This window comes from Cnephaeus nilssonii (assembly GCF_951640355.1).
Source record: "Cnephaeus nilssonii genome assembly, chromosome: 17".
Classification (NCBI taxonomy): Eukaryota; Metazoa; Chordata; class Mammalia; order Chiroptera; family Vespertilionidae; genus Cnephaeus; species Cnephaeus nilssonii.
The window spans coordinates 3,868,442-3,893,599 of NC_137088.1; the positions used below are offsets into that span (position 1 = coordinate 3,868,442).

The 25,158-nt window shown below is 53.3% G+C and overlaps 1 protein-coding gene across 1 annotated transcript in view; it reads right to left on the reverse strand.

Annotated features, from left to right (window-relative positions):
• The window catches only part of CNTN4 (contactin 4), a gene marked incomplete at its 3' end in the record, with an annotated part of 315,112 nt that overhangs the window by 95,764 nt on the left and 194,190 nt on the right, over positions 1 to 25,158 (reverse strand). The window contains exon 5 of the mRNA XM_079795738.1: positions 2,538 to 2,633. Within this exon, the coding sequence (XP_079651864.1) occupies positions 2,538 to 2,633 (96 nt within the window). The remainder of the gene's footprint in view (positions 1 to 2,537; positions 2,634 to 25,158) is intronic.

A 25,158-nucleotide genomic window follows, 5' to 3' on the forward strand; every position in this document is an offset into this window, starting at 1 on the left:
GCTCTACCTTGTCCTGTGAGAACACAAAAGGGTCCCCCTGAAACCGCCTCGTGGCAGGGAGGACGAGCCTCTGAACGTCCCAATGCCCATGGATGTGTCCGGGTAAAAGCATGGTTCTGGGGCCCAGGGGTGGCTGCAGAGACGGGCTTTGCTGGGACAGACCTACTTGGTCTATAACGGGGTGTGCACCCGGCCGCCTGTGAGAATCACCTGGGCGGCGTAGGAACTGTCAGTGATGCCGGGACGCCTCTGAAGAAGTTCACAGTTAATTGCGCTGGATGTTCCCTCCGGGAGGGAAAGAGGAGCGAGCGTCCCAGGCAAAGGTACCCTTGGCCTGCCAGCGACCAGTGTGCGGCCTGCGCAGCCTCTGGGCTGTGAGCTCCCCAGGAAGCACGCGTCCTGCTGCTCACAGGGTAACCTCCGGGACCAGGAGATAACGTAGCGTAAACGAACGCGTTACACCCCCCCAAGGCCCCTGCGGACACGCCCCCCCCCACGCCCCGAGACAAGAGACAAGATCCCTGCATCTGACGCCTGCGAATGGGTCGAACTCGAATGGGGATGTGTTCCATGTCAAAGCATCCAACGGTGACGGTGACAGCGAGTTTCTATAAGACCCAACGCAATGCAGTCAACTCGGAATCAGAATCCCGGGGTTTCCTCTGCTGGACCCCAGGGGCCGACTCTCGCGATCAGGACGGAGGGGGCGGCCGAACAGACAAGGCCGCTGTCTCATGTGGGAACACGCCATGCTTCCTGAGTGGGTCATCGCCCTTGTCTACAACCACCGCGCACACGGGGGCAGGGCAGGGCCCCAGGGGCTTCCAGGGCAGCTTTGCCGCGGGGACTCGACCTAAGGACCAGCGCCTCTGCCCGTGACGTGGGGGTCCGGGGGCCCAGCGGGAGGCCGGGTGCTTCTGAGAAGGTGACCAGCGGTGGGTCTGCGTCTGCTGCTGCCTCAGAGTCTATGGAACACGGACTGGGGGGCCCTGTCCCAGATCCAGGGAACCGGAACACCCTTGGGGAAAAGGGTGGGCACCTGCGGACTCCGTGACCTTGACCCAGACCTGTGGGGGCCCCGGCCCCTCCCACCTGCTGCTATGTTCGCTGTGTGTGAGGTGCCAGCCTTGACTCACTTGGCTGATTGTGTGTCCGCCGGGAATGTGAGCTGGGCCCGTGGATGAGGAGGGGAAAGTGACAGCTTGGCAATATGCGGTGAAAATGAAAGGGTGTTCGCCGATGCTCGGGTTAGGGTGCTTCCTTTCTAAGTCACGCATTCTGCCAATAGCAAGTGGCAGCCACACCAAGGGAGCAGGTGTCAGATGGCGCTTTATCAGAACGTCCAGGAGGGGGTTTGTCCGTCTGTGGCCATGGCCTCGGTGGATGCTGATAAATGTCCCCGCCCCGTAGCCCCGCGCCCCCGAGCCTTCCCTGCCCTCAGACCTGTCGCTGAGGCGCGCAGGTCCTTCTAGCGGGTGCCTCGGGCTGCCTGCAGCACCTCCCACACCCCCCTCAGTAACAAAGTGACGGGATTGCCCAGGGCCACCGCGTATCATATGAAATACTTGACTTTGCTGTCCCCTTCGCCACCGGGGAGCATCAGGGCGAGGCAGGTGACTGGCCTCAGCAGAGCAGAGCTTCCCGGCGCAGAACGGAACGGCGGGACTTTGAACTCCTGTCCTGCCTCTTCCCACTTCCTCCCTCTGATCCCACGCTCGGCGCCCTGGCCGAGCCACGTGCTTGGGAGCAGAGGGGAGCAGACAAAGGACTTGTTCTGGAAGACACCCCAAGAAGCGCGCCAGCTCAGACCACGTCCTTCAGGAATGCGAGGCACTCGGTTTACTGAAGCCACGTGAGCGGGCGGCCTGGCAGCGACTCCAGGGCAGGGGTGGGGAACGTCCGGCCCTCGGGCCGCATAAGGCCCTCAAGATCATGGGGTCTGGCCCTGCCGAGGCCTGAGGGGTGAATTCATTACATGTTTGGCCAAAGAGAGCAGCTGACTTCTAAGTGGATGGTTCTGTGTGGCCTGTGGATGATGTTAGGAACAGCCAAGTGGCCCCTGGAGGAAACAGGGCTCCCCACCCCTGCTCTGGGGGGATGTGCTCCTCATGACCTCGCCAGTGTGAGTCTTTACAAAGCGACCCTGGATTCCGAGGTCACGGGACTCGGGGCCTGGGCCTGATCCCTCCCAGGCCAGCAGCGAGATGGAGGGAAGCCAGGCCAGCTGGGAAAAGGCCTGGGTGGCCCCACCCACGTTTCTGGGCCAGGCAGCAGGATTCGAATTCCGACCCTTCCCTGAGCAGACAGGGGTCCTTTCCCTGAGCCCAGTGACAGGGTGGGACTTGGGGGCCGTCTGACACTTTCCTGCCCGACGATGGGAGGGAGGCGTGGACAGCACTCGCCCGGGCCCAGCGGCGCTCTGGGGCTCTCTGCGGATGACACTGACCCCCTGCTGGTGCCGGGAGGGGGACCACCAGCCAGAACAGAGCGACGTGCGGCGGGCACGGGGTGGCGGGCACCGGGCGGGCACTACTCACCTCCGGAGTGGGCGGGCGGCCCGCACAGCAGCACCATGCCCTGGCCCTGGCGGACAGACACCGTGCTTCTTGCTCTCGTCTGAAAGTTCTCGAGATCTGGGGGGAGAAAGAGAAGAAAGGGGTTCACACGGGAGTCCCAGATGCCAGGGGAGTGTGCCAGGCTTCCCAGGGGGAGGCCTGCCGAAACCCAGCCTCAGGCGCCCGCACGAGGGGGGGTAGCGGGGGTGGGGGGGGGCAGGAATCGGTGAGCCTCTCCTCACGGACACTGTCATGTCCCCCAATTCCACATCCACACCGCAGGGCAGCCTTCGTCACAGGGGCCCAGTTAGATGCAAAGCACTTAACATGAAATGAGAACTTTAATGTACATATTTATTGATTTCCGAGTAGAATGGAGAGGGAGAGAGAAACATCCATGATGAGAGAGAACCATGGATCGGCTGCCTCCTGCACGCACCCTCCTGGGGATCGAGCCCACTACCCGGGCACGTGCCCTGACCGGGAATGTTCATAGGTCGACACTGGACCATGAGCCACTCCGGCCGGGCCCGTGTGGATTTGGATGTGCACAAGGTGCTGTCCAAGGCTCCGTCGGAGAGGACGCCCCCTCTCAGGGAGGCCACGTCTGGTAGAGAGAAGGTACTACAAGCCCCCAAATCGCAGTTGGAGACCCTCAATGACCGGTTGCCACTAAAAATGAGTTAACGTAAGAAATACGTTGAATGAAATAACGTTATTGTTTAAAAAATGGTTTTCATCCCATCCTCTTAAATGTAAATCGTCTCAAGGAGTGTTGAAGTGCCTTCCATTTTTGTTGTCTGAGCTACTCGATGCAATGCCCTCCTCTCAGATTTGAGGTGGGTTCCCAGCCAGGAGTGTCCTGGGGGAGGGGTGGGTTGGGGGCCAGCTAGGTCTGATGAATGTCTCCATTTGACAGACTGGAAGAGGGGGGTCCCAAGGCACCTGTTAGAGGCTGTGTCGTGAGTGATGGAGCGTCCCCGGGCACAGCAGCTACAGAGGGGCACCTCCACACGCGGGCTAGGCACAGGGGCAGTCCAGGATATTGAAGAGCCACACACACACAGGCTTCATCACCGGCTTCGTTTGGACTTAAGCACGTTTTAAGGTCATACGGTAATGTTTTCACGAACCAAGTACTAGTATTTATAGAAACCTCATAGGATGTCCTCTGGCCGCCGCCGGGACTCAGCAGTTTGGTGGCAGGACTGACAGGTACCACCTCATCCCAGGAGCCGGGAGACCCCAGAGCTGAGTTCACGCCCGTACTCAGCGCAAAGCCAAACAGGGCTGCCATCGAAATTCCACTTCTGACGTAATGACCTGCTTTTTAGTCAATGGGCATGGGGTGAGGGTGGGGGTGAGGGGGTGGGGGCAGGAGATGAGTTTTTCTCTTCTTTAAGGAACCAGTTTCAAAAGCCTTCAAAAGGAGATGAAACCGGGGATTTTAAAAACGTGGTTACGGCATGAATCGTGTAAACCATTATCCCTCAGAGTGACACTGAGTAAGTCTGAATCGTCATTTCCGCACTCGGGGTCTTCGAATAAGCTATCTGCTTCTGCACAGACATCCCCCCAATCTCCAGAGTCGCGTGAAACCAAGGAGCTGCCCGGTAACAGAGATCACATCTTATCCAGGCAAAATCCACCATGGCGCTGCCTGGGGGAAAAGCACTAAAAACCGGGGGAGAAAAGGAGAAATATCTGCCATGATTTTTTAAAATATATTTTTATTGATTTCAGAGAGGAAGGGAAAGGGAGAGAAACATCCATGATGAGAGAGAATCGTCCATCGGCTGCCTCCTGGACGCCCCACACTGGGGATGGAGCCCGCAACCCAGGCATGTGCCCTGACCTGGAATCGAACCGGGACCTCCTGGATCATAAGTTGATGCTCAACCACTGAGTGACGCCGGCCGTGCCGTGCCATGATTTTTAACAGTCCTGTTGAGCTTAAAAACTGGATTCCAGATTCTTCCGTTTTAAGTTTTAAATCCACGCTGTTCTACAAGATGTGGGTCGTCAGAATCTATCACATTAATCTGGTATTTGAGGAAATATTTAGACACATTTCTCAGTTAATTGAAATAGATTCCAGATGGCAGAGCCTACCTACACAGGGACCAGGGAGACACATTAGGACGGATCTGTCTCAAAATCCTCTCTGCCGGGTTCTGGGCCCGCTGCTGGCGGTGGGCAGGGCTTCCTTCTCTCCTAAATGAGAATACCTGTGCTTTGTTTTAAAATAAGACGACGGGAAAAGATTACATGAGGTAATATTTGAAGCCTGGCCGGTGTGGCTCAGTGGTTGAGCGTCGGCCCGTGCACCAAGAGGTCCTGGATCGATTCCCAGTCGGGGCACATGCCCGGGTTGTGGGCTCGATTCCTAGTAGGGGGCATACAAGAGGCAGCTGATCAATGATGTTTCTCTCTCATCGGTGTTTCTATCTCTCCCTTCCTCTCTCTCTCTCTAAAAAAAAAAAAAAAAAATCAATAAAAACATATTTTAAAAAATATTTGAAAAACAGACCTTTCAGGCTACAAGGTTGCTGCTCAACGTCTAATTGTCCCGCCCACTGGGGGAGGCGGGACTCCCGTGCCCAATCACATGCCAATCATTCTATTTACAAAGGGCTCCAAGGAGCAATGTGCTCCAGAGAGGGCTGCACGTGCCAACCCCTGGACACCGGAGCCAGGCACAGGCTTAGGGAAAGGTCGCATGATCAAAGCGGTCCCTACAGCTGTAACTATCCACCCGGATGCTAACGGCGGCCCCAGTTTCCCAAGCCCAGAACTCCGTGTGCTTGCGGTATTTTTGGAAGCTTGTGCGCACAAAGCCAGGCCTTCCCCAGTGATTCCCACACATTGTTTTATTGAGAGTCGCTTTATCTCCGCAGCCTCGGTACTGAGGACGCTCAGCAGGGATGCGCCTGGGGACGGAGACCTGGTGCAGACGCGGCTCTGGTGCTGGGACCACAGTGCCAGCGGCAATAACGGCTGGACTCGCCAAATGGGCTGAGGTCACGCCGGGCGGGCGCCAAGTCCTTTTCGTGCAGACCTAATCATCTCCCAGCTCCCAGCCTGCGGGCCACTAGCTGCAGCTCAGAGAGGCTCTGCCCGCAGCGAGGGCGCGGCCAGATCACCGGCCACACCCGTCTCTCTCCAAAGCCCCTCGCTCAGGACCTGGGACGCGGCGCTTCCGCCGATTCAGGGGAGCAGGTGGACAGGGCACTCACATCCCTTGCTCCACACGCTGGAGGCAGAGGACACGTGTCTCTGAGTGAACTACGCTCTTCAGTGAATATGTAAGACCACGCACGTTACCATGCAGGTTCGAAGAGCCCGAGGCTCCCGTTCCTCTGCCTTCCCTGCGGGAGCCTCAGCCGGGACTTTCCTGTGAGGAGCAGAGGGTGAAGCTGGACAAGGAGACAACATGGGACCGTCTCTGTGAGGAAGCGGAACCGCCGAGTGGTTCAGAGACGGCTGAGCAGGTCCCCCTGGGCTCGCCCCCGCGCTCCGGGCAGTGGCGACGGAGGATGCGGCTGGATCAGCAAGCGATGGGTATGCCGGATGGAATTAATGTCCAGGCCCCGAGGCGTCTCACAACGGCTTTGCATGGGCTCATTGACATGTGATGTGCAGACTAAAAGGGAAATGGCTCGCCTTGCCCTGTTGCTCAGCCATGAGAGCGTTGGCCCATGCACTGCAGGGTCAAGGGTTCAATTCCAGGTCAAGGGCATGTACCTGGGCTGCAGGTTCCAACCCTGGTCAGAGCATGAGTGGGAGGCAACCAATCGATGTGTTGGTATTTCTCTTGCATTGGTCTCTCTCTCTCTCTCTTCCCCTTCCTACTTCCCTCCCACTCTCTCTAGAAAAACAATGGAAAAACATATCCTCAGATGAGGATTCACTAACTAACTAACTAACTAACTAACTAACTAACTAAATGGCTCTACTTTCTGGTGTTCATTTCTCCCTTCAGCATTTTACGTACTAGTACATTTCCCCCCAGAAATCACATGCCAAGAATGGCACACTTTTGTGGCAAATGTGTTTTCATATATTTTTTTCCTGTGAAAAACCACTGTCCTTTATTCTCCCGTGGGAAGCAATACCAGAGTTTTTATTTAAATGAGCTTAGAAAATCGGCTGTAATCCTCAGAGTGTGTGGCTCTCGGATAACACAGAGGAAGGTTTAGCAGCTAAATTCCTGAGGGAGAAAAGTGCACAGAGGTCTGAAGGCTGCAATATGTGATAAATAATTTTTAGAAACTCTTCATATATGAAAAGACCTGAATGCAGACCACAGAGAATGTCAGAGAAAGAGAGAGAGAGAGAGAGAGAGAGAGAGAGAGAGAGAGAGAGAGAGTGAGTGTCGGGGACCCACATTTTCTGTCTGGAACATTATTAAATATTCGGAGCTGAGGAAGGGGTAGCTTGCAATAAACCTGGGTGTCGTCTAGAGAAAACGGAAGCGTGAGAGACCAAGGTAATTTCTGAGCAGCGATAACAATGGATAAAAGAGTGACTTACTGAGCCCATCACTGAGGGATCTCCCATCTCGCAGAAGAGCGGCAGGTCCACCAGGCAGGACCACCCGAAGAGGGTGGGGAGTTAGTGTTAAGATGGCCAGAGAAGCCCGGCCGCATGACTCAGTGGTTGAGCGTGACCTATGAACCAGGAGGTCACGGTTCGATTCCCCGTCAGGGCACATGCCGGATTTCGGGCTCCATCCTCAGTAGGGGGTGTGCAGGAGGAAGTTGATCAATGATTCTCTCTCATCATTGATGTTTCTATATCTCTCTCCTTCTCCCTTCCTCTCTGAGATAAATAAAAAAATATATATGTATTAAAAAAAAAAAAGCTGGCCAGGGGAGGGAGAAGAAAAGAAGAAACAGGATGCAAAGCAGAAGCCTATGGCCATGCTAAAAATCAGACATAAATACCCCAATTTGTTTAAAGTAAGCGACCAAAATCTGATGCTAGCTGGTGGTTTGACATTGAAAAGAAAGGCAAGTTCTTGCCTGGAGATATTTGCATACCGAAGAGCCTTATTACTATTCCTAAGTTAATGTACGAGAACTTACAAATGACTGGGTCACAGAAATGGCTCATGACCTTGGCCGTTCACAGTCCCCACCGCCAAGGCTTTGGATGTCACTGGAATTCCCTGGAGCACTTACTTCCTAGAGGACAGGGCCGTGTGGGAGCTCTCCAGGGTGCTGACCCCACCCCCCACAGATGTCCAGCTCTTCCACCCTCTTTCCTCAGCACAAAGTCCCCGCTTTCAGAGCCGCGCTGGAGGTGCCTTTTCCAAACCACCGAGGGCTGCAAAGACACCACCTCGCCCTCAGTCATTCGCCGGGAAGGGGACATTCATTCAGTCGGAACGCTTCCTCGGAGCAGGTACATCAGAGCAGCATAAATTACGTGGAAGTAAGTTTTGATCAACCCGAAAAGAGACGAAGGAAAAGTGTAAGCTCTGAAGTATTGGGGAAGGAACGCAGGGCGAAGACAGTTGGAGAAAGGATTAATGGCTGAACATCCTGTGGCGCCTGATGTTTATTCATAGGCGATTCTCACTCACGATTCCCTCTGCAGAGGAGGCCTGAACAGGGAGCGGAGAACAGCGGGAGGGAGGCCAGGTGTGCAGAGATTGCGGACGGATCTGCCGGGTCAGCGTTCCTGCATTTAGCAAAGCGGAGGGGGCAGGGGACTCCCCGTGTCTTCTGTTCACATTACTCCACACTTTTCCTTCCAGCAACACGCTGAGGCGAGAACTCAAAATAGCATCATCGAGGTGCCACTGAAGGAGGCTCCTGAGACTGCTCTGGGAATTCAACCCTCTTGTAACTATTCACTCCCATGTTCCATGTGTCCAGCCTTTTACTGCTCACAGCCATCCGAGAGGTAAGTCTTGTCACTAATCTCATTGTCTGGAAAGAAACACTCCACGCCCCAGACCCCGGAGCCCAGAGCCCAGGTCCTGCTGACCCAGCAGCCCACACACTCCCCATCTATTCGACATGGAATCAAATCCTACACGTAACACCACACAGTGCCCTATCTGACCACCTGAGACGCTCGGTTCTCACCCCTCTCCTCCCACCCGGAACCCTGCCCCCGGGAATACAAACAGGACACCACGTCCCGCCAAGGGCATGGCTGGTCCCTGCCAGCAGGGCTGTTCAAGCTCATCGGCGATTCACCCCCATGGGCTGTTCTCTCCCACTGAGGATTCTAACCCTCGAGGGACTGAGGATCACTGCGGTTTGACAGAAACACGCGATTCTTCGCTGTGACCGTTGCCTGCACAGCCTTCTGCCCGCTGAAGACGAAGATTCGCTGTAATTCATTGCAGCGTCCTCCTGAGAAAGGGGCAGCCCGGGGGCGGAGCAGACCGATTCGAGCTGCACCAGAATAAATGTTCTCTGAAGGAACACTGAACAGGCGCGGATCGAGGGGTCATCATAAAGTCAGCGACCTACGGGAGCGGCCCCGGGAGCGTATTAGGACATGGAGACGCACGGGCCACAGATGGAGACCACAAATCCGCCAGCCGTGCTATTGATCAGGGAAACCCGCCTTAAAGTGAAAGAAACCGCTTCGTCGTCAGCATTCTCACTGCGTTCCTTTTCTTTGGCTAATCTTCCTGGCCGGAGCCTGGGGGCTCGTGGCTCACTGTGGGGTCTGCCCACCCGTGGGGACGAAATCTTGAACATAGACGGGCAGTTTCTCACGTCCTGCGCTGAACGGAAACCAGGCAGAGGCTCCTGAAGTTAAACTTTCGATTTTTTTATTTGAAGATTTTTTTATTGGTTTTTGAGAGAGAGGGAGGGAGAGAGAGACATCAATGTGAGAGTGAAACATTGACTGGCTGCCTCTTGTACACCCCCAACCGGGGATCAAGCTGGCAACCTGGGCATGTGCTGGGCCGGGAATTGAACTGTGACCCTTCAGTGCATGGGACACGCCCAACCACCTGAGCCCTGGGCCAGAGTTGACCTCTCTCTTCAGGACGGCGCTTGGGATGCTGGGTGCTCAGCTCGCTGTGTACGGGTTACAGTTTTTTAAGGGCATGAAACCGAAGCTCCGTCTGGATGAAATTCCCAGATGACGAGCAGCTGTTATTTATGCTCCATTTAAGTTGTTTGGGCAACTCCAACCATATATTTTTATCTCATTTAATTGCAGTTTTGAAAATAAAGCCATCATCAGACAGACAAGCAGGCGATGTGTTCTCTCATTATCCATTTAGACTTCCTGTGGCGGAGTCTCACCGGCCCGTCTTCGCGGAGAGGAGTCGGAGAGAAGGCTGAGACAGGGGCGTGCCTGCCGCTCTCTGGGAGGGTCACCAAGCCCCTTGCTTTTATTTCATTATTTGTTGTTTTAAAAGTCGTCCTCAAAAAGGAGGGCTTTCTTCTTCTTTTCTTAAGAAATACACTTTTACTGATTTCAGAGAGGAAGGGAGAGGGAGAGGGAGATAGAAACATCAATGATGAGAGGGAATCATGGATCGGCTGCCTCCTGCACACCCCACACTGGGGATCGAGCCTGCTACCCGGGCACGTGCCCTGTGGGAGAATCAAACCGTGACCTCCTGGTTCTTAGGCCGCTGCTCAACCACTGAGCACACTGGCCGGGCAAGCCCCTTGCTTCCAAACACACCCACAGGTATCGGGGTACCCGAGCAGACCCATTCCATACCTGGATGTGCCGCGGAGCACAGGCTATGCCGCCCCCTTTAGGCCGGGAGACGGCAGGGAAAGCTGAACAAATGGAACAGTCCCTCTTCTCTGCGAGGCGAAAGGAGTGGAATGACCTACACAGAGTGAAGACTCACACGCAGTGTCTCCGACGGGGATAACTGCTATGGGGAACACGTTACGGAAACGGGACTGCAAGTGTCGGCCCGGGACCTTTCAAAGAGGATCTCCTCCCTCCCCACAGGCTCGGCTCCGGCCCTGCTGAGACGCCCGGAGGGGCTCAGTCACCCCTTTTCCCCGTGACACGCAGTCTCCAGAGAGGTTGGTGCTTTCTTATTTATAACGGAAGCTGGAGTCTCCTTAGCTCATGGGACAGCTGAGGAAACGAGTAGATAAGTGCCTTATTCTGGCATCTGAAAGTTTAAGCCAGTTTCCCGGCAAACACAAACTTCTACATACCGGAGGCACCGGGAGAGATGGCCGAGTGGGCGTAAAAATGTACCCGGGATTCCTACAGGAAGACAATTACATGCGCGGGCATGTTAGACAGAGTGCTGCCCCAGAAATCCCGCAGAGCCGGAGGATGTTGCAGTCAGTGTAGCCGCGTAACAAACACCCCAGAGCCTGGGAGGTTCAGCGACAAACACTCACTTCCCAGTGTGGATGCTGAGGAGTCTGAGGTCAGGACTGCAGATCCCGCGTCTGGGGGGAGCGCGGACTCCTCCTGTGTCCCCCTGGCCGAGAGAGGGGGTGGAGGGAGCTCTCCAAGGCTCTGCTCTTAATGCACAGATCCCCGACCCACTTACCTCCCTAAGCCCCACCTCCTACACCATCATATGAATTTCAACATATGGGTTTGGGGGGACACAGACCTTCAGGCCACAACACCACCCTTTCTTTGGCCAGAGCCCCTTCCTCTCCTTCTCCCCATCAGTTATTCCTGGCGTCGTGTGTGGTAGATGCCGCTGAGAAGATGAGGTGCTCAAACATGGCTCCTGAGCTCAGGAAGCCGACAGCGCGGATCCGACAGGCGTGTGCCTGACTCCGCCGCGAGGTGCGGGTGTAGGAAGCGGGCGGTGCTGCACGGTGGCTGGGAGCAGGTCCCAGAGAAGAGGAAAGGAAGATGGTGCTGCTGGGGCGACTCATCCAACCAGCTTTCCATGTGCACAGACGACGCACCCGGGGGCACGGGATCCAGGGGTTTGGATCCTGGTTCCAGTTTTTCTCATCACCCTTCCCACGACCTGGTTCCTCCCCGTCTCAGCCCCTGGGATTGGCATTTGCTTTCCATGAGGAAATCTTGCTCAATAGAGATTCTTTAAAAATGTTTTGTGGGCCAGGCCGGCATGGCTCAGTGGTTGAGCGTCAACCTATGAACCAGGAGGTCATGGTTCGATTCCTCGTTGGGGCTCATGCCCAGGTTGCAGGCCCGATTCCCAGTGTGGGGGCGTGCAGGAGGCAGCTGATCCATGATTTTCTCTCATCATTGATGTTTCTCTCTCTCTTTCCCTTCCTCTCTGAAATCAATAAAAATAAAAAATAATTTTTAAAAATGTTTTGTGGTGACGTTGCAAAAGGTGAAACCCCTCTGTTGCCTGAGAGGGCGACAGCTCATCCTGCAGAAAACGCCCACGGTCAAGGCCCTTGTTCGACTCTAGTGAGCCCAGCACTTCCCAAACTTCGAGGGCGGCACCCTGCGGAGGAGCGCAGGGCCGGGGCCATCCTGCGGGCGGCAGGGACCCTGCGGGCGTCGGGTGTCGGGGGGGATTCGGTGAGCAACCTCCCAGCATCCCGCCTTTGGAAAGTGAACTCTAAGATGGTGGAAGTCAGGACTTTGGGGTGCAGCAAGGGAAGAGGATGAAGCTAAAAAGAAAAGCGAAGCTATTTGCCACCCTCCATCTGACCTCCCCTCCGGGGAACTTGAAGGGACACGCGATCTTCTGTGAGGACTTGCGCAGTGAGCATCTCGTACGTAGTCTCCAAGAAAGGAGCGGAGAGGCCACAGGAAGGGGGGACACGAACTCATTCTCCTCCGGCGCTGCGGGGCAGCCCTAATTAGATTCCATTGAATTAATGCAGCAACGAGAAAACCTGGGGTATATTTAGCTTGTGTATTAAGTATGGATTTTATTTTTAGATTCCCGTCTTTCATTTGCATGCGTGTGTTTTTTTTTTCTCTCAGAGAAATAAGGGCACATTAAAAACCACACTATGGAATGAACAGGGATATTGAAAAGTGGATTTAATCAAGTGGTATTTTTAGATCAGGGGACGCCCAGAGATTCGGCTTGATTGGCTTCCAGAAACTTCAAGTTCACGGCAGCCATGCCCATGAGTTCTTCAACTTTCCACATCCCCTTTCTAGAAAACCTTCAGGGAAAATCCACTAAGAGACGTCTCCCAATAATCCTATTTCAGTAAGAACTGCAATGATAAGGAAACCTTCCAAGTTTGGTTTGTTCAAGGTAAGGGGGCCCTGTTCACGTCCCTGTTTTTGTTGTGTGTGTGTGTGTGTGTGTGTGTGTCCAAAACCAAGTGCATAACCTCATTGAGATGCACTTGGATTTAAATTAAAAGAAAACAAACACCAACTTTACTTCCCTCGTTGTCAGGACAGCCTCAAGCAGCAGTTCTCGGGAGAGCCAAGCAGCCTGCTCTCCCTCCCACTGTTTCTGAGATTCACAGCGGGAGCAGAAAAGCAATCTTTAAAAGTCTGAGGAGGAGCCGTCTACATGCTCTGCAGTAACGAACACATAAAAATTAAGTGCAATAAAAAGATGTCATACCCGCATCACATTTTACATGCATCTAATTCGGGTTTGCGTTGATCGCATACGCTTTTTTAACAGAAAACAAATTTGAATGCAAAGCTGGCCTCCTGTTCGCTCAGCTCAGACTCTGCCCCTCGGATGTTCAGGACGCAGGGATCGCCAGGGCGACAGGAAGCTTACAGCCCAGCAGGGAGGGCAGACACAAGGGAGCAGCGAGTCCAATCTCATTTGAATTTTATAATTAAACCAAAGGAATAGTACCTATTGCTCTGCACATTGGTGCTGGCCAGTGCTTGTGATCACAAAGCCTTTATCTACTTCCTGGGCAGAATCTGTGTCAAAGATGCCATCGCTTGCTTTGGAACAGAAGGATTAGGGATAGGAATAGGAATAGGGTTAGGGTTAGGGTTAGGGTTAGGATTAGGGGTAGGGTTAGGGTTAGGGATAGGGTTAGGGATAGGGTTAAGGTTAGGGATAGGGGTAGGGATAGGGTTAGGGATAGGGATAGGGGTAGGGGTAGGGTTAGGAATAGGGTTAGGGATAGGGATAAGGTTAGGGTTAGGGTTAGGGACAGGGTTAGAGTTAGGGACAGGGTTAGGGTTAGGAATAGGGTTAGGGACAGGGTTAGGGGTAGGGTTAGGGTTAGGGTTAGTGAGTGGCAGGGAGGACCACTCTTGGGCCACCATCTGAACCGCCCCTACAGAAGGCGGACAGGTCTGTGATACACACCAAACTCAATCTGTCATACACAAAGCCCTCAATCAAGCCATGCGACACTCACAGCTGACTGCTGAAACCTAAGATGTGGGCATGGCTCCCCTCGGCTAAAACAGGAAGTTCTCAAGGCGAGCATCTCTCAGAATGCTGGTCAGCGGGGGACCGAGGCCGAGACCACAGCTGCCCCCACAGGCATGTGCTTTGTCAGGCTTGACTGGGTCCCCCTCCTCTGCCTTTTTTAAAAAATATATTTTTAATTGATTTTTTTAGAGAGAGAGAAAGGGAGAGGGAGAGAGAAAGAGAAACATTGATGTGGGAGAAACATCGATTGGCTGCCTTTGGCACGTTCCCGACTGGGGATTGAGCCCATAACCCGGGTGTGTGCCCTGACCGGGAATCAAACCAGTGCCCTCTTGGTTCTTGGGTCAATGCTCAACCACTGAGCCATGCCAGCTGGGCTCCTCTGCCTTTTGAACAGGTTGGGAAGGAACTGCTCTGGGAGATTTCTTGGAAAAAATAGCAAGCACCATCCTGGGTGGCTGGGGGTTCGCTCGGCGGAAGGTAGCAGGGGGGCCAGCTCACCGCTGAGATCGGTCACGGCTACATGCCTGGCTCTTTCCCGTTCATGGAGCCACCGCTGACCCCTTTCGATGGCCCCCAACACTGGGAGGGAGCCAGCCAGGAGAGCCAGGAGCATTTGGCAAATACAAATCTGATCAACTTCGGTTCGGATTCTAACTTGGCCACGTGCTGTGTGGCTCCCGATAGATAACGTCCTTTGTTTTACCTTGGTTTTCTCATTTTTAAGAGATAACGATTTTTTCCCCCCTAAAGGTAAAGTGAGATTATGCTTGTAAATTGTGTAGCCTGGCATGTGGTAAATGCTGCTATTATCTTCATCGTTAATTACACCTTCTCAGAGAACTAGGTCCCTCACTGAACACCCCTCTGAGCGGCGAAGAGCCATCCGCCTGTCCTTGTCTCCGATGGAGCCAGCATCCTGGGTCGGCTTCAAGATAAAAAACTCACCCCTTATATCACCGCCGGATGTACACCTGTCCAAGCCTCTTCCGGTTTCATGTCTTTGTTTCTCTGCCTCTGGACATTGCTCTCTGGGATCCCTCTGTTTCTGCGAGAGGGCAACGTCTGAGTTGCATCCACTTGGACAACTCGCTCTGAGCTAAGCCCTCGCAGGTGTGGTGATTTCACAGCGATGACAACGGTGCAGCGATGATACCGAGACACCGTTCCACACCGTACACGCGTCCCAGCTGTAATCCTCACAGTGCCCACGGGGTGGGGTGTTGTTGGTGTTGTCATTATTATCAGTACTACTATCATAATTTAGAAGGCGAGGAAGCAGATGCAGAGTAAAGACCTGCCCAGAGGCAGTCAGCTGTTAGGAGCAGTCACACTGTGTGTCCTGCACAGCCTGGTTCTAGAGACAGGGAGCCATTCCCCTCAACGGGCCAGCAAATTCCTGCGGGTCCAGGGTCAGTGCCGTTGGTACTGAACAGACGCAACACCACACACGGGGAAGGTGCACCTGGGCACGCGCAGGGGAAACTCTTAAGAAATTCAGAGGAAACACACAGTGGAGGGCAGACAGAACTGATGCTCTATCTCCCTCCCCTGTCCTGTCTCTCAGGGACGGATGTGCTGGAGTCTGTAGAGACCAATGTCCTCAAGCGTTGTGTCATTTTTTAAAAAAAATGTATTTTTATGGATTTCAGACAAAAAGGGAGAGGGAGAGAGGGAGGGAGGGAAGGAGGGAGAGAGAGAGAGTGAAAGAGAGAGAGAGAGGGAGAGAGAGAAAGAGAGAGAGAGAGAGAGAGAGAGAGAGAGAGAGAGAGAGAGAGAGAAACATCAATGATGAGAGAGAATCATTGATCGGCTGCCTCCTGCACAACCCCTACTGGGAATTGAGCCCACAACCGGGCATGTGCCCTGACCGGGAATCGAATTGTGACCTCCTGGTTCATAGGTCGATGGTCAATCATGGAACCATACTAGCTGGGCAGTTGTGTCATTTTTAATCAAAAATTTTTAATTAAATTTTTTTCCATTGCGGTTGGCATTTCATGTTATTTTGTATCAGTTCCGGTGCCTGTGCGCTGTATCCTAAAGAAAGACCCCGTTTCCTGTCCTCCAGCAATCACAGAGGCCGCATCTCCCGGGGCCCAGAGGGTGCAGGCGAGGCTGGCCGTCTAACAGCCGCTCCGTGGGCCCCCACGCGGGGCCTGGCCTCCTGAGGACTATGTCTTAGAGCTTCGAGGATGGATGCTTTCTCATTCCACCTCTCCGACTGAGGTTTTGTAAGGAACGGCTACAGAACTGGAAAAGAAGTTTAAAAGATATAGTGTATTTCCCAGAAGTTTGCAGAGAATAATTAGCCAAATGTTGATCTTTAAAAATCCCAGGCTTCCTCTCGGGGATCCCTGCTTCACTTAGGACACGTGCGGATCAGGCCAGGACACTCGCAGGGGCCTGAAGCCATTCCCGGCTGCCCTGTGGCCCTGAGGTCCTGACCCCCTGGACAGCACTTCATAACCGCCAGGGGCTTCGTCTCCACGGGGCAGCCGCACCCCAGCCTCCCGTTCTCTTCGTTATTATGCGTGAAAAGCGGACAGATAAGAAGAGTAGGAGCTTACCCTGGGAGCCACAGGGAAGGAGCATTGAGAAGCTTTCAAAGTGGAGAGGTATTGGCTGTGTTCCCCAAACTGGTCTCCTGTCCCCCCCAGGGGTCCTAAAGCCTTAGAGACACAGCCGGGATTGTCTGGGACTTAAACTCAGTCTCCGTTAGTAAGGAAGACAGCACACTTTTGAACCCCTATTCCTCTCTAGGAAGTGTTTTTTAAACCCCATGCAAGAAGCAGGCAGGCGTCAGTTATATGCGTGTATTTGAACCTGTTATCGCCATTAGGAAAGCGGGTGTGGAAGTGTTAACACAGTGCCCCCTGCAGGTCCTAGGACACAGCGGAGGTCTGACTCAGAGTAGGGCATCACCGCTTGCTTTTCTCCTTCCCTTTCGGTTACGTGTAAAGCGCCTCATATTCAACTTGTTAATGATGATAAACTTAGAGGAAGCAGCTTATTGTCCCTACACTTTCCAAAGGTTGGAAGGATATGGAAGAATAAAGAATACAAATAGTATTTACTGAATTCAGCAAGTTGGCACTGGCCAGAATTAAGATGAAAAGCACCTCTATTTGTTGGTAGGTTTCTGGCAGATACTCTATTTCAGCTGATCTTGAAGTGGGATTGTAAGGAGTCAGGAGAACTCCCTGGCAAGTGGAATGAGGGAAACGGAGACAAAGTAGTTAAGCAAAGCCGGGCAATTAACATCCTGCGAATACATCCAAGATCACATCATCCCTGACCAAGGACACTCAGGAGCAGATGGTTTACACCTCTCCTCCCCAACCAGCGAGTGAGCATCTTAAATCACCTGGTCAGGGAGAGAGACACAGAGACCCAGCTGATGCCGTTAGTGCCAACCAAACCCTAGAATGGGTAAAATCGGGGGAATAAACAACAACAACAACAACAACAACAAAAACCCCACACAATTAAAGCCAGACAAACCCAAGATAAAAGTAAAAACAGTGAAGCTGGCCATAGAATAATCCCAAATTCCCCTACAGACTCATTTTGATGCATCAGTGTATTAAAAGGACACACCTGGAAAGCTGTTGAATATTCCATTGAGACCCTCCCCTGAGACCTCCCCTAAAACTCCTGCCTTTAGAAAACAAATAAAAACCCTAAGACAAAGGACCCAGTGTGCTCACGCTCTCTCTTAAGCACATCTGCACCGCCTTTCCTCAGCCGTGTACTTTTGCTTTCTTTCTCCTAAGCTCTAAGGTTCCCCAACTAGATTTGCAACCAGGGGAGCAGTGGGTAGCGACAGTTCGTTCTGGGCTACCCCCGAACCTGTCTCTAAGGACTCTCCTTTTGCCTCTGTACCTTGTTTCCTGAGTCCACCCAGCCCAGTGTGGCTCACTGGTGTTCCTGTAACTTGTTTCCTGAGACCACCCAGCCCAGTGTGGCTCACTGGTGTTTCTGTAACTTGTTTCCTGAGACCACCCAGCCCAGTGTGGCTCACTGGTGTTCCTGTAACTTGTTTCCTGAGACCACCCAGCCCGGTGTGGCTCACTGGTGTTTCTGTAACTTGTTTCCTGAGACCACCCAGCCCAGTGTGGCTCACTAGTGTTCCTGAAACTTGTTTCCTGAGACCACCCAGCCCAGTGTGGCTCACTCCTGTTCCTGTGACACCCTTTCCTGAGTCTAGGCAGCCCAGTCTAGGTTCTCTCCCATTGCTATGATCTTGCCTCTTCTATCTTAAGCCCTTCCTTTGTTTCACTGTTCCAGCTATAATACACGTTCTCAAAATCACGTAAACGCATGTCTTGAATTCTTTCCTACACAAAGTCAAGAACCCACACTTTCCAGACCATGCTGGGGCGGACCCGCCTCAGTCCTGGTCCCTTGCTAATGAAAATCTCATGGAATATTGGTTTCTTTCCTTTTTATGTAAGCTAAGTACTCCATGCATTTCTTTCTTTCTCCCTGTCCTACTCATCAGAGAGGTTGGCAGAGGACTGTATCTAATTTACCACCTGCTTTCCCGAGTACCTGGTACAGTGTCATACGCTCAGCGGGTACTTACTAGTAATGTAGATCAAACTATTTGACATAACCTGGGCTGGGGATTGCGAGAGATAATTAAAATCAGCAAAGAACTCGAATGTACGAGGCAGGAGCCTTGAAGACGACTATGATTCTGTGGGATGAGCAGCATGGCCGCGCTCCCTGCCAGGAAATGAACTTGTGTTATTACAGATCTGACAGGGGTGCTTTTTCACCAGCGTGAGCCCGGGATTGGAGTGCTATGGGGGCAGAGCAAACACTGAAGTGGATTGGAGTGCTATGGGGGCAGAGCAAACACTGAAGTGAGATCCGATGGCTGGGTTTCACTGTGTGTTCCCTACGCAGACCGATGGAGACCAAAGTGGTTGACGCACCTGCCCACCCCGAGGAGCGCCAGGGCAGCCAGACCCGCTGAAAACTCCATGTTTTTAAGAGAACTCTGAATCCTGATTCTCTTCCGGTGAAACTACTTTTCTTAAGGCCTTGATTCGTGAGCAGAACCCCAATGTGAAGCAGGGAACTTCTTCCTGTGGACACACTGCGGTTGGGGTTCAGGGCCCTTTGGAGATTCCAGATGTGTTTCTGGTGGGGGGAGGGGCCGGGGGAGGGCTTCTCAGAAGCTCACGGCACTACGTGTCTCACCCCAGAAAGGACAAGTGCAGCCTGAACCGAACATGCTTACACACACGCGGTATCGCCCTGTGGCCCTTGCCATGTGCATCTGCAGGGCCATTAGTCTTACCTTATCCTCATGGACAACACTCCCATACGCGGCCCTCCAAGCGTGAGGCAGGCGTGCCCGCATTTCCTCGGTCACGTGCTGCCGATTCCAGCTGGTGGGATTAGACCTCCCTCCTTTGTTTCACATTTGTACCAGTGAGTGTATAATCACAGAGGAATAGTGGTCAGCTCGCTCTTCAAGTAAATGAATAAATTAACGAGTTATCACACCACTGCTGGATTTCCGTATGGCCTACTGAAGGTTCATATTGCACTGATTTGAAGTAATACACCACTAATCTACCTTATTCGTCATTCATTTTTTACTTTTTAAAAAATATATTTTATTGATTTTTTACAGAGAGGAAGGGAGAGGGATAGAGAGTTAGAAACATCGATGTGAGAGAAACATCGATCAGCCGCCTCCTGCACACCCCCAACTGGGGATGTGCCCGCAACCAAGGTACATGCCCTTGACCGGAATCGAACCTGGGACCCTTCAGTCCGCAGGCCGACGCTCTATCCACTGAGCCAAACCAGTTAGGGCTTAGTCATTTATTTTATGAAGGTTTTATAAGTATCCTAAGACTGCCCCTCGCCTTCATCTTAGTTGTGAACCATAAGATTAACCGCCTTAACTTGGGTGACTGTTAGGTACCTCAAACACATTGTCCCGTTTATTCTTCCTGTAACGTTGCAAGGTACACATTATTATGCCCATTCTCCTGAAGGGAACTCAGAGGTTTTGTGGACATGAAAACACGTAATTAAAGTTAAAATCTGGATTTGAAGCTTCAAAGTGGGCCACGTCTCCTAAGTCACAGAGCTGCTATCTGAACCCCGGCCAACCTCACTCCATAGTTACTGCCCTTCTCACCCAGTAGGATGATTCACAAAACAGCAGAAATGACTTACTAACCAACGGCGAGAAATGAATACCTGTCCAAGGCTCCAGTCATTTCAACAAGTCGCTGTCAGTAAAAATCATTATGCCCACTGCCCCCCACTCAGGTAAAAACAACACAGACACGGCTCGCTTTCTGAAGATGCTTCCCTTGTCAATTTCACTTAAAACAAAGACCGCTGACTCATCTGAGGGAAATAAACGCCACCATGAGGCATTCAGAGGCTAACTGGTAACACACAGGAGCTGCGATTATAATTGGTTTCTTAGCAACGAATAGCAACAGTGATGAGGTTGATTGTGGCACACCTGTGTGAGGCAGCGCTGCGGCCCTGGGAGTCACATGACCGTCCTCAGCGGCACAGCGGTACGAGCCATTTGCCTTGGCTACTGCCACAGAGAAAGTGCTCTGGATCTGCCTGGTCAGAGCCCTCAGGCTCTCCCACCACAAGTCAGCTATCACCGAGAGCTCGTCCTCCCGGCACCCCGTTCTACTGCGCCCGGCGGCACCAGCTATTCCGGGCATTGGGATCCGTGGAAAAGGATCAGCGCCATAAAACCAGATTCCTTTAATAGCGAGGGGAGAGGAGTTCATCACTGTGGTGGTTCCATTTCCTGTCTGAAACGGCGTTTATTAAATGCGGCTGCAGCTAGGGGAAATTAAAAACTTGGTAACAGATATGAGTGCAAGCAACAGAGATCCTAATGGGCTCAGAGGGCTGCAAACCGGGGAAAGAGTCATGAGACGGGAGGGCTCTTGGGTCCGAGCACTTGGGAGACTTTCTGGCACACATTTGCTTTTTTAAAAAAATGTTTTTATTGATTTCAGAGAGGAAGGGTGAGGGATAGAGAGATAGAAACATCAATGATGAGAGAGAATCAGTGATTGGCTGCCTCCTGCCTGCCCCCTACTGGGGGCGGGGCCCCCGCAACCCAGGCACGTGTCCTTGGCTGGAATCGAACCTGGGACCCTTTAGTCCACAGGCTGATGCTCTATCCACTGAGCCAAACCAGCTAGGGTACAAATTTGCTTTTAAAAGATCGTATTGGTGGGTTCCCACTTGAAAAGAGAATTTAATTTGTTTGGCCTGGAGGAATACTGTTTCAGTCTTCAAACAGAAAATCTTCATGTGATTGTATCATGGTTTTTTCCTATCTATATATATAAAAGCCAAGTTACCAGAACGCCGGAACAACCTGAATGACCGGTTGCGATGATGTGCACTGCAGCTGGCCAACCAGCCCAATGGGGGTGGGGGCGGCCCCTCCCTCCCGCCGGCCAGATCAGCTTCTCATTGGGCGGGCCAGCTGGACCCCACCCGAGCATGAATTCGTGCACTGGGCCTCTAGTATATAATATAGATGATATGAAATATTTCTAAAAAGTATTTTTTTTTTCCTTAAAACTAGCAGATAGGTACTATCAGGGAGAAAATTACCGCATTACAATACAAACACGTAGTAACAGATTCAATCATTGGACGAGCTGTACATATTTCCAGAGCTTTTGCAGAGAGAAACCATAGGATGCCGCGGGTAGGCACGTTCCGAAAAACGCTGGTCACGTGGGGAAGGATGTGTGCTGTGGGTGAAAGGATGTACGTCAGAGCTGCCTTCCTGAGGACGTCTTGGGCAAATGCTTCCTACGTAGAATGAGAGTCTGTGACTCTGTTTGTCCAGGGGACACGCCATGTGGCAGCCACCCCGTCCTGTGGCCCCGCAGAGCCCGCCCCGCTGGCTGCTGGTGCCGGGACGGGATGCCCAGTGAGTGGGGAAGCTGAGGGTCCCGCGTGACCTGAGGTGCCGGCTGGTCCTCCTGCTCGGCCGCTGCCAGAGGCGGTCGGGGCCCTGCCTGGTCGCAGACGGGGCATCAGGGCTGCATGTCGGCAACGGCAGACCTTGAGGCACAGACACCGAGTGGCCAAACCCGCCGCGGAGAAGGCAGCCGGACATGCATCTGGTGGAGGCACGCCTCTCGCTGCCTTAGGCCTCATTAGACAAACGCACACCTGCCTGATACAGGCAGGAGGCGGGAATCGTACTTCTCTAAACCCCGCTCCCTCCCCACCATTGATTTTTAGAGAGAGTGTGGGAGGAGAGAGAGAAACATGGATGTGAAAGAGACACGTTGACTGGTTGCCTTCGGGGCCAGGGCGGACACTCAACACTGAGCCAACAGCCGCTCTGCCCGCACTTTCTGGTCTGAGTGCTCAGAGGAGCGGGATCTACAAGCACCTTTGCTCCCCACTCGGGATTTTTACTAGAAAAGCCAATCAAACAAGGAAGCACAGCCGAGCACACACCCCGGGTTCTGGGGGTGGCGTGGGGGAGGGCTGCCACGTGGTCATGGAGTCGGTCCCTCGGCTCCTGACCTCGCTCCCGCCGCCCCAGCACAGCGCTGCCTCAACTCCAGCAGCCACCTCGCGGCTCCCGTGTCCTCACAAACACAATTTCAGCTCAAAGACGACGCGTGGCCCACACATTGAAAGGAGCCAATTAGCCCATCACCTGCCCGCTCCCTGCAGCAGCATTGATTTCCGTGGAAATATTAATTATCCAAGAAAAGATGCCCGGCTTAACCTTCAACACAGGCTGAATATGAACTATTTCACATCCCGCCGAGGGCAGGGGAGATGTTGATGGTGCGATTACCGCTCATAGTCCGCGACTCGCCATTCATTTCAGAGGCGGGAGGCCACCTGGTCAGAGGGGGGAGGCGCTGCGCCGCTCCGTCCTGAGCGGGAAACGGCCGGGACCCTCCACGGAGCGAACCCGAGGCCCCGCAGATGCAATACATCCCTCCATCTCTAAGCGCCGCTCTCTGACCAGCGTACCTCCATTCCAGCGTTTGAAAACCCCAGTCCAGGGTGACATGTGTATACAGATGTGTCCTAGCCTCCCACTCGTTTGGCAAACAGCAAATGGTGTCACACTCCCCCGCACCCCGCCGCTACAGGACAAGACTTCACATTCTTCTTCCCTCTAACCAAAGAAAAACATAAAAATACTAGGAGGGCCGTCTGCTTCATTGAAGAGCTTTATGGAGCCCCTGCCGAGCGGAGAGTGGGACCCAGGCCGCAGGCTGGGAGTCCGATGCGTCGGCCACAGCTGCCGGCCCAGGGGCCCCGCATCCCAGGCGGCGCTGCTGGGAGCACTGAGATGCGGGTCACAGAGCCCCTGCGAGGAGAAGGGTGGGGGACGCTGTCCGGTCCCGGTCTGGGCCTCTGGAGGAGAAGCACTTTCAGAAGGAGCCTTCTTTTCCCTTGTTTATTGATTTAATCCTCCCCCAGGACATCTTTTTCCATTGATCTTTAGAGAGTCGAAGAGGGGAGGAGAGAGAAACTTCGACATGAGAGACACATCAATTGGTTGCCTCCCACATGCACCCCGACGGGACCTAGGTATCAAACCTGCAACCCAGGTACACGCCCTTGACCAGGAATCGAACCCGTGACCCTTCGGTCCGAGGGCAGACGCTCTAACCACTGAGCCAAATAGGCCAGGGCTGTTTTTTACACCTTGAAGTAGTCCATGGACTACTTCTTATCTCTATTATCCACCTATGGAATGACTAAATGAGAATTTTAAAAAAAACAAGAAAACACCAAAAACCACCGCTCACTCACAGGCAAGGGAGAGCACCTCAGAAACCTCCTTTTCCATGAGACACCAGCTGGCCCTGAGTAGCTGAGGCGAACATGGGTCAGTTTTAATGAATGGATCTGGAGACGCAGCTCAGTAAGAGGCGGCGGCCAGCTGCCACTCATGTGCCCGCCCACCTGGATCCCCAAGCCCCACGCACGCCAATCTCCTGACGACCCGGAAACGGACACAAAGCCTGGCGAGGTCCTTCCTGGCCCCCGGGTCGATTTCCCTCCCAGAAGGAAAGCGCACCCCTCCTTGTCCTGAATCGATTTTGCCCAGCGAGCCTGACAGTGTCAACGCCCTCCGGGCTGCCGTTCCTCCTGCTTCTCTTCGGGGCCTGGCATCTACGAGAGGGACCGACCAGCCTGACTGCCCAACAAAACGTGCTGAGTGAAGCCAAGCGCTGGGGGGTTTCTGGTGAGGCGACACGGGACAGACGGGTGAGAGCGTGCCCGGTGGAGGAACGCTGCCCTGGGTCGGGAGTGGCCTGGGTCTGAGGAAGCCCACTGAGGCCCCTGCGGCCACGGAATGTGCAGCGACGGCTTCTCCACAGCTCTGGGAAGAGTGACTCATGGACGTCTCTGGCCCACGTTCCATGGTCTGCTGGCTTGGCCAATAGTTCAGGACTCCAGTGCCTCAGAGGAAGACTTCTCCTCCAGGGATTTAGGCGATGCCTGGCCTGTACCTGGTGACCGCGCCCGAGAAATGACAAGGGCCCTGGCCATCAGATCAGCTGGTTAGAGCATCGCCCCATTCACCCAAGCTGCCGGTCCCATCCCTGGTGAGGGCACATGCAAGAATCAGCCATTGAATGCATACATACGTTGAACAGCAAATCTATGTTTCTCTCCCACCCTCCCTTCTTCTCTCTCGATAATATCAATCAATCAATCAATCAATCAATCAATAGACAAGTATTCTTGTTTGAATGGTTGTTTGAGGAAACAGACCTGAGACTGGGGAGTAGGGACACAGGAGCTCTGCCTTGCCTTGGATGACACAGTGGATTAGATTGTGAGGCTCCAAATGTGAAGTAAGATCGGCCAGCCCCGAACTTCTCAACCTTGAATTTTGTATGACACGCCCACAGGCCGATGCTCTGTGTGTAGGGCGAGTAGGCCGGAGTCTGTGGTTTAGGGGATGTGCATCATGCTTCTGACCTTATGATGCTACCCATGGACACTTCTTTTTAAAAATATATTCTTATTGATTTCAGAGAGGAAGGGAGAGGGAGAGAGAGATAGAAACATCAATGAGGAGAATCATTGATCGGCTGCCTCCTGCACGCCCCCTACTGGGACCCAGCCTGCAACCCGGGCATGTGCCCTAATCAGGAATCTAACTGTGACCTCCTGGTTCTTAGGTCGATGCTCAACCTCTGAGCCACGCCAGCCGGGCTGGACACTTCTTACTTTAAAACTTACCATAAAGCTACCGTGATCAGGGGTGTGGTACTGGCATAAGGGCAGGCACAGAGATCAACGGAATGG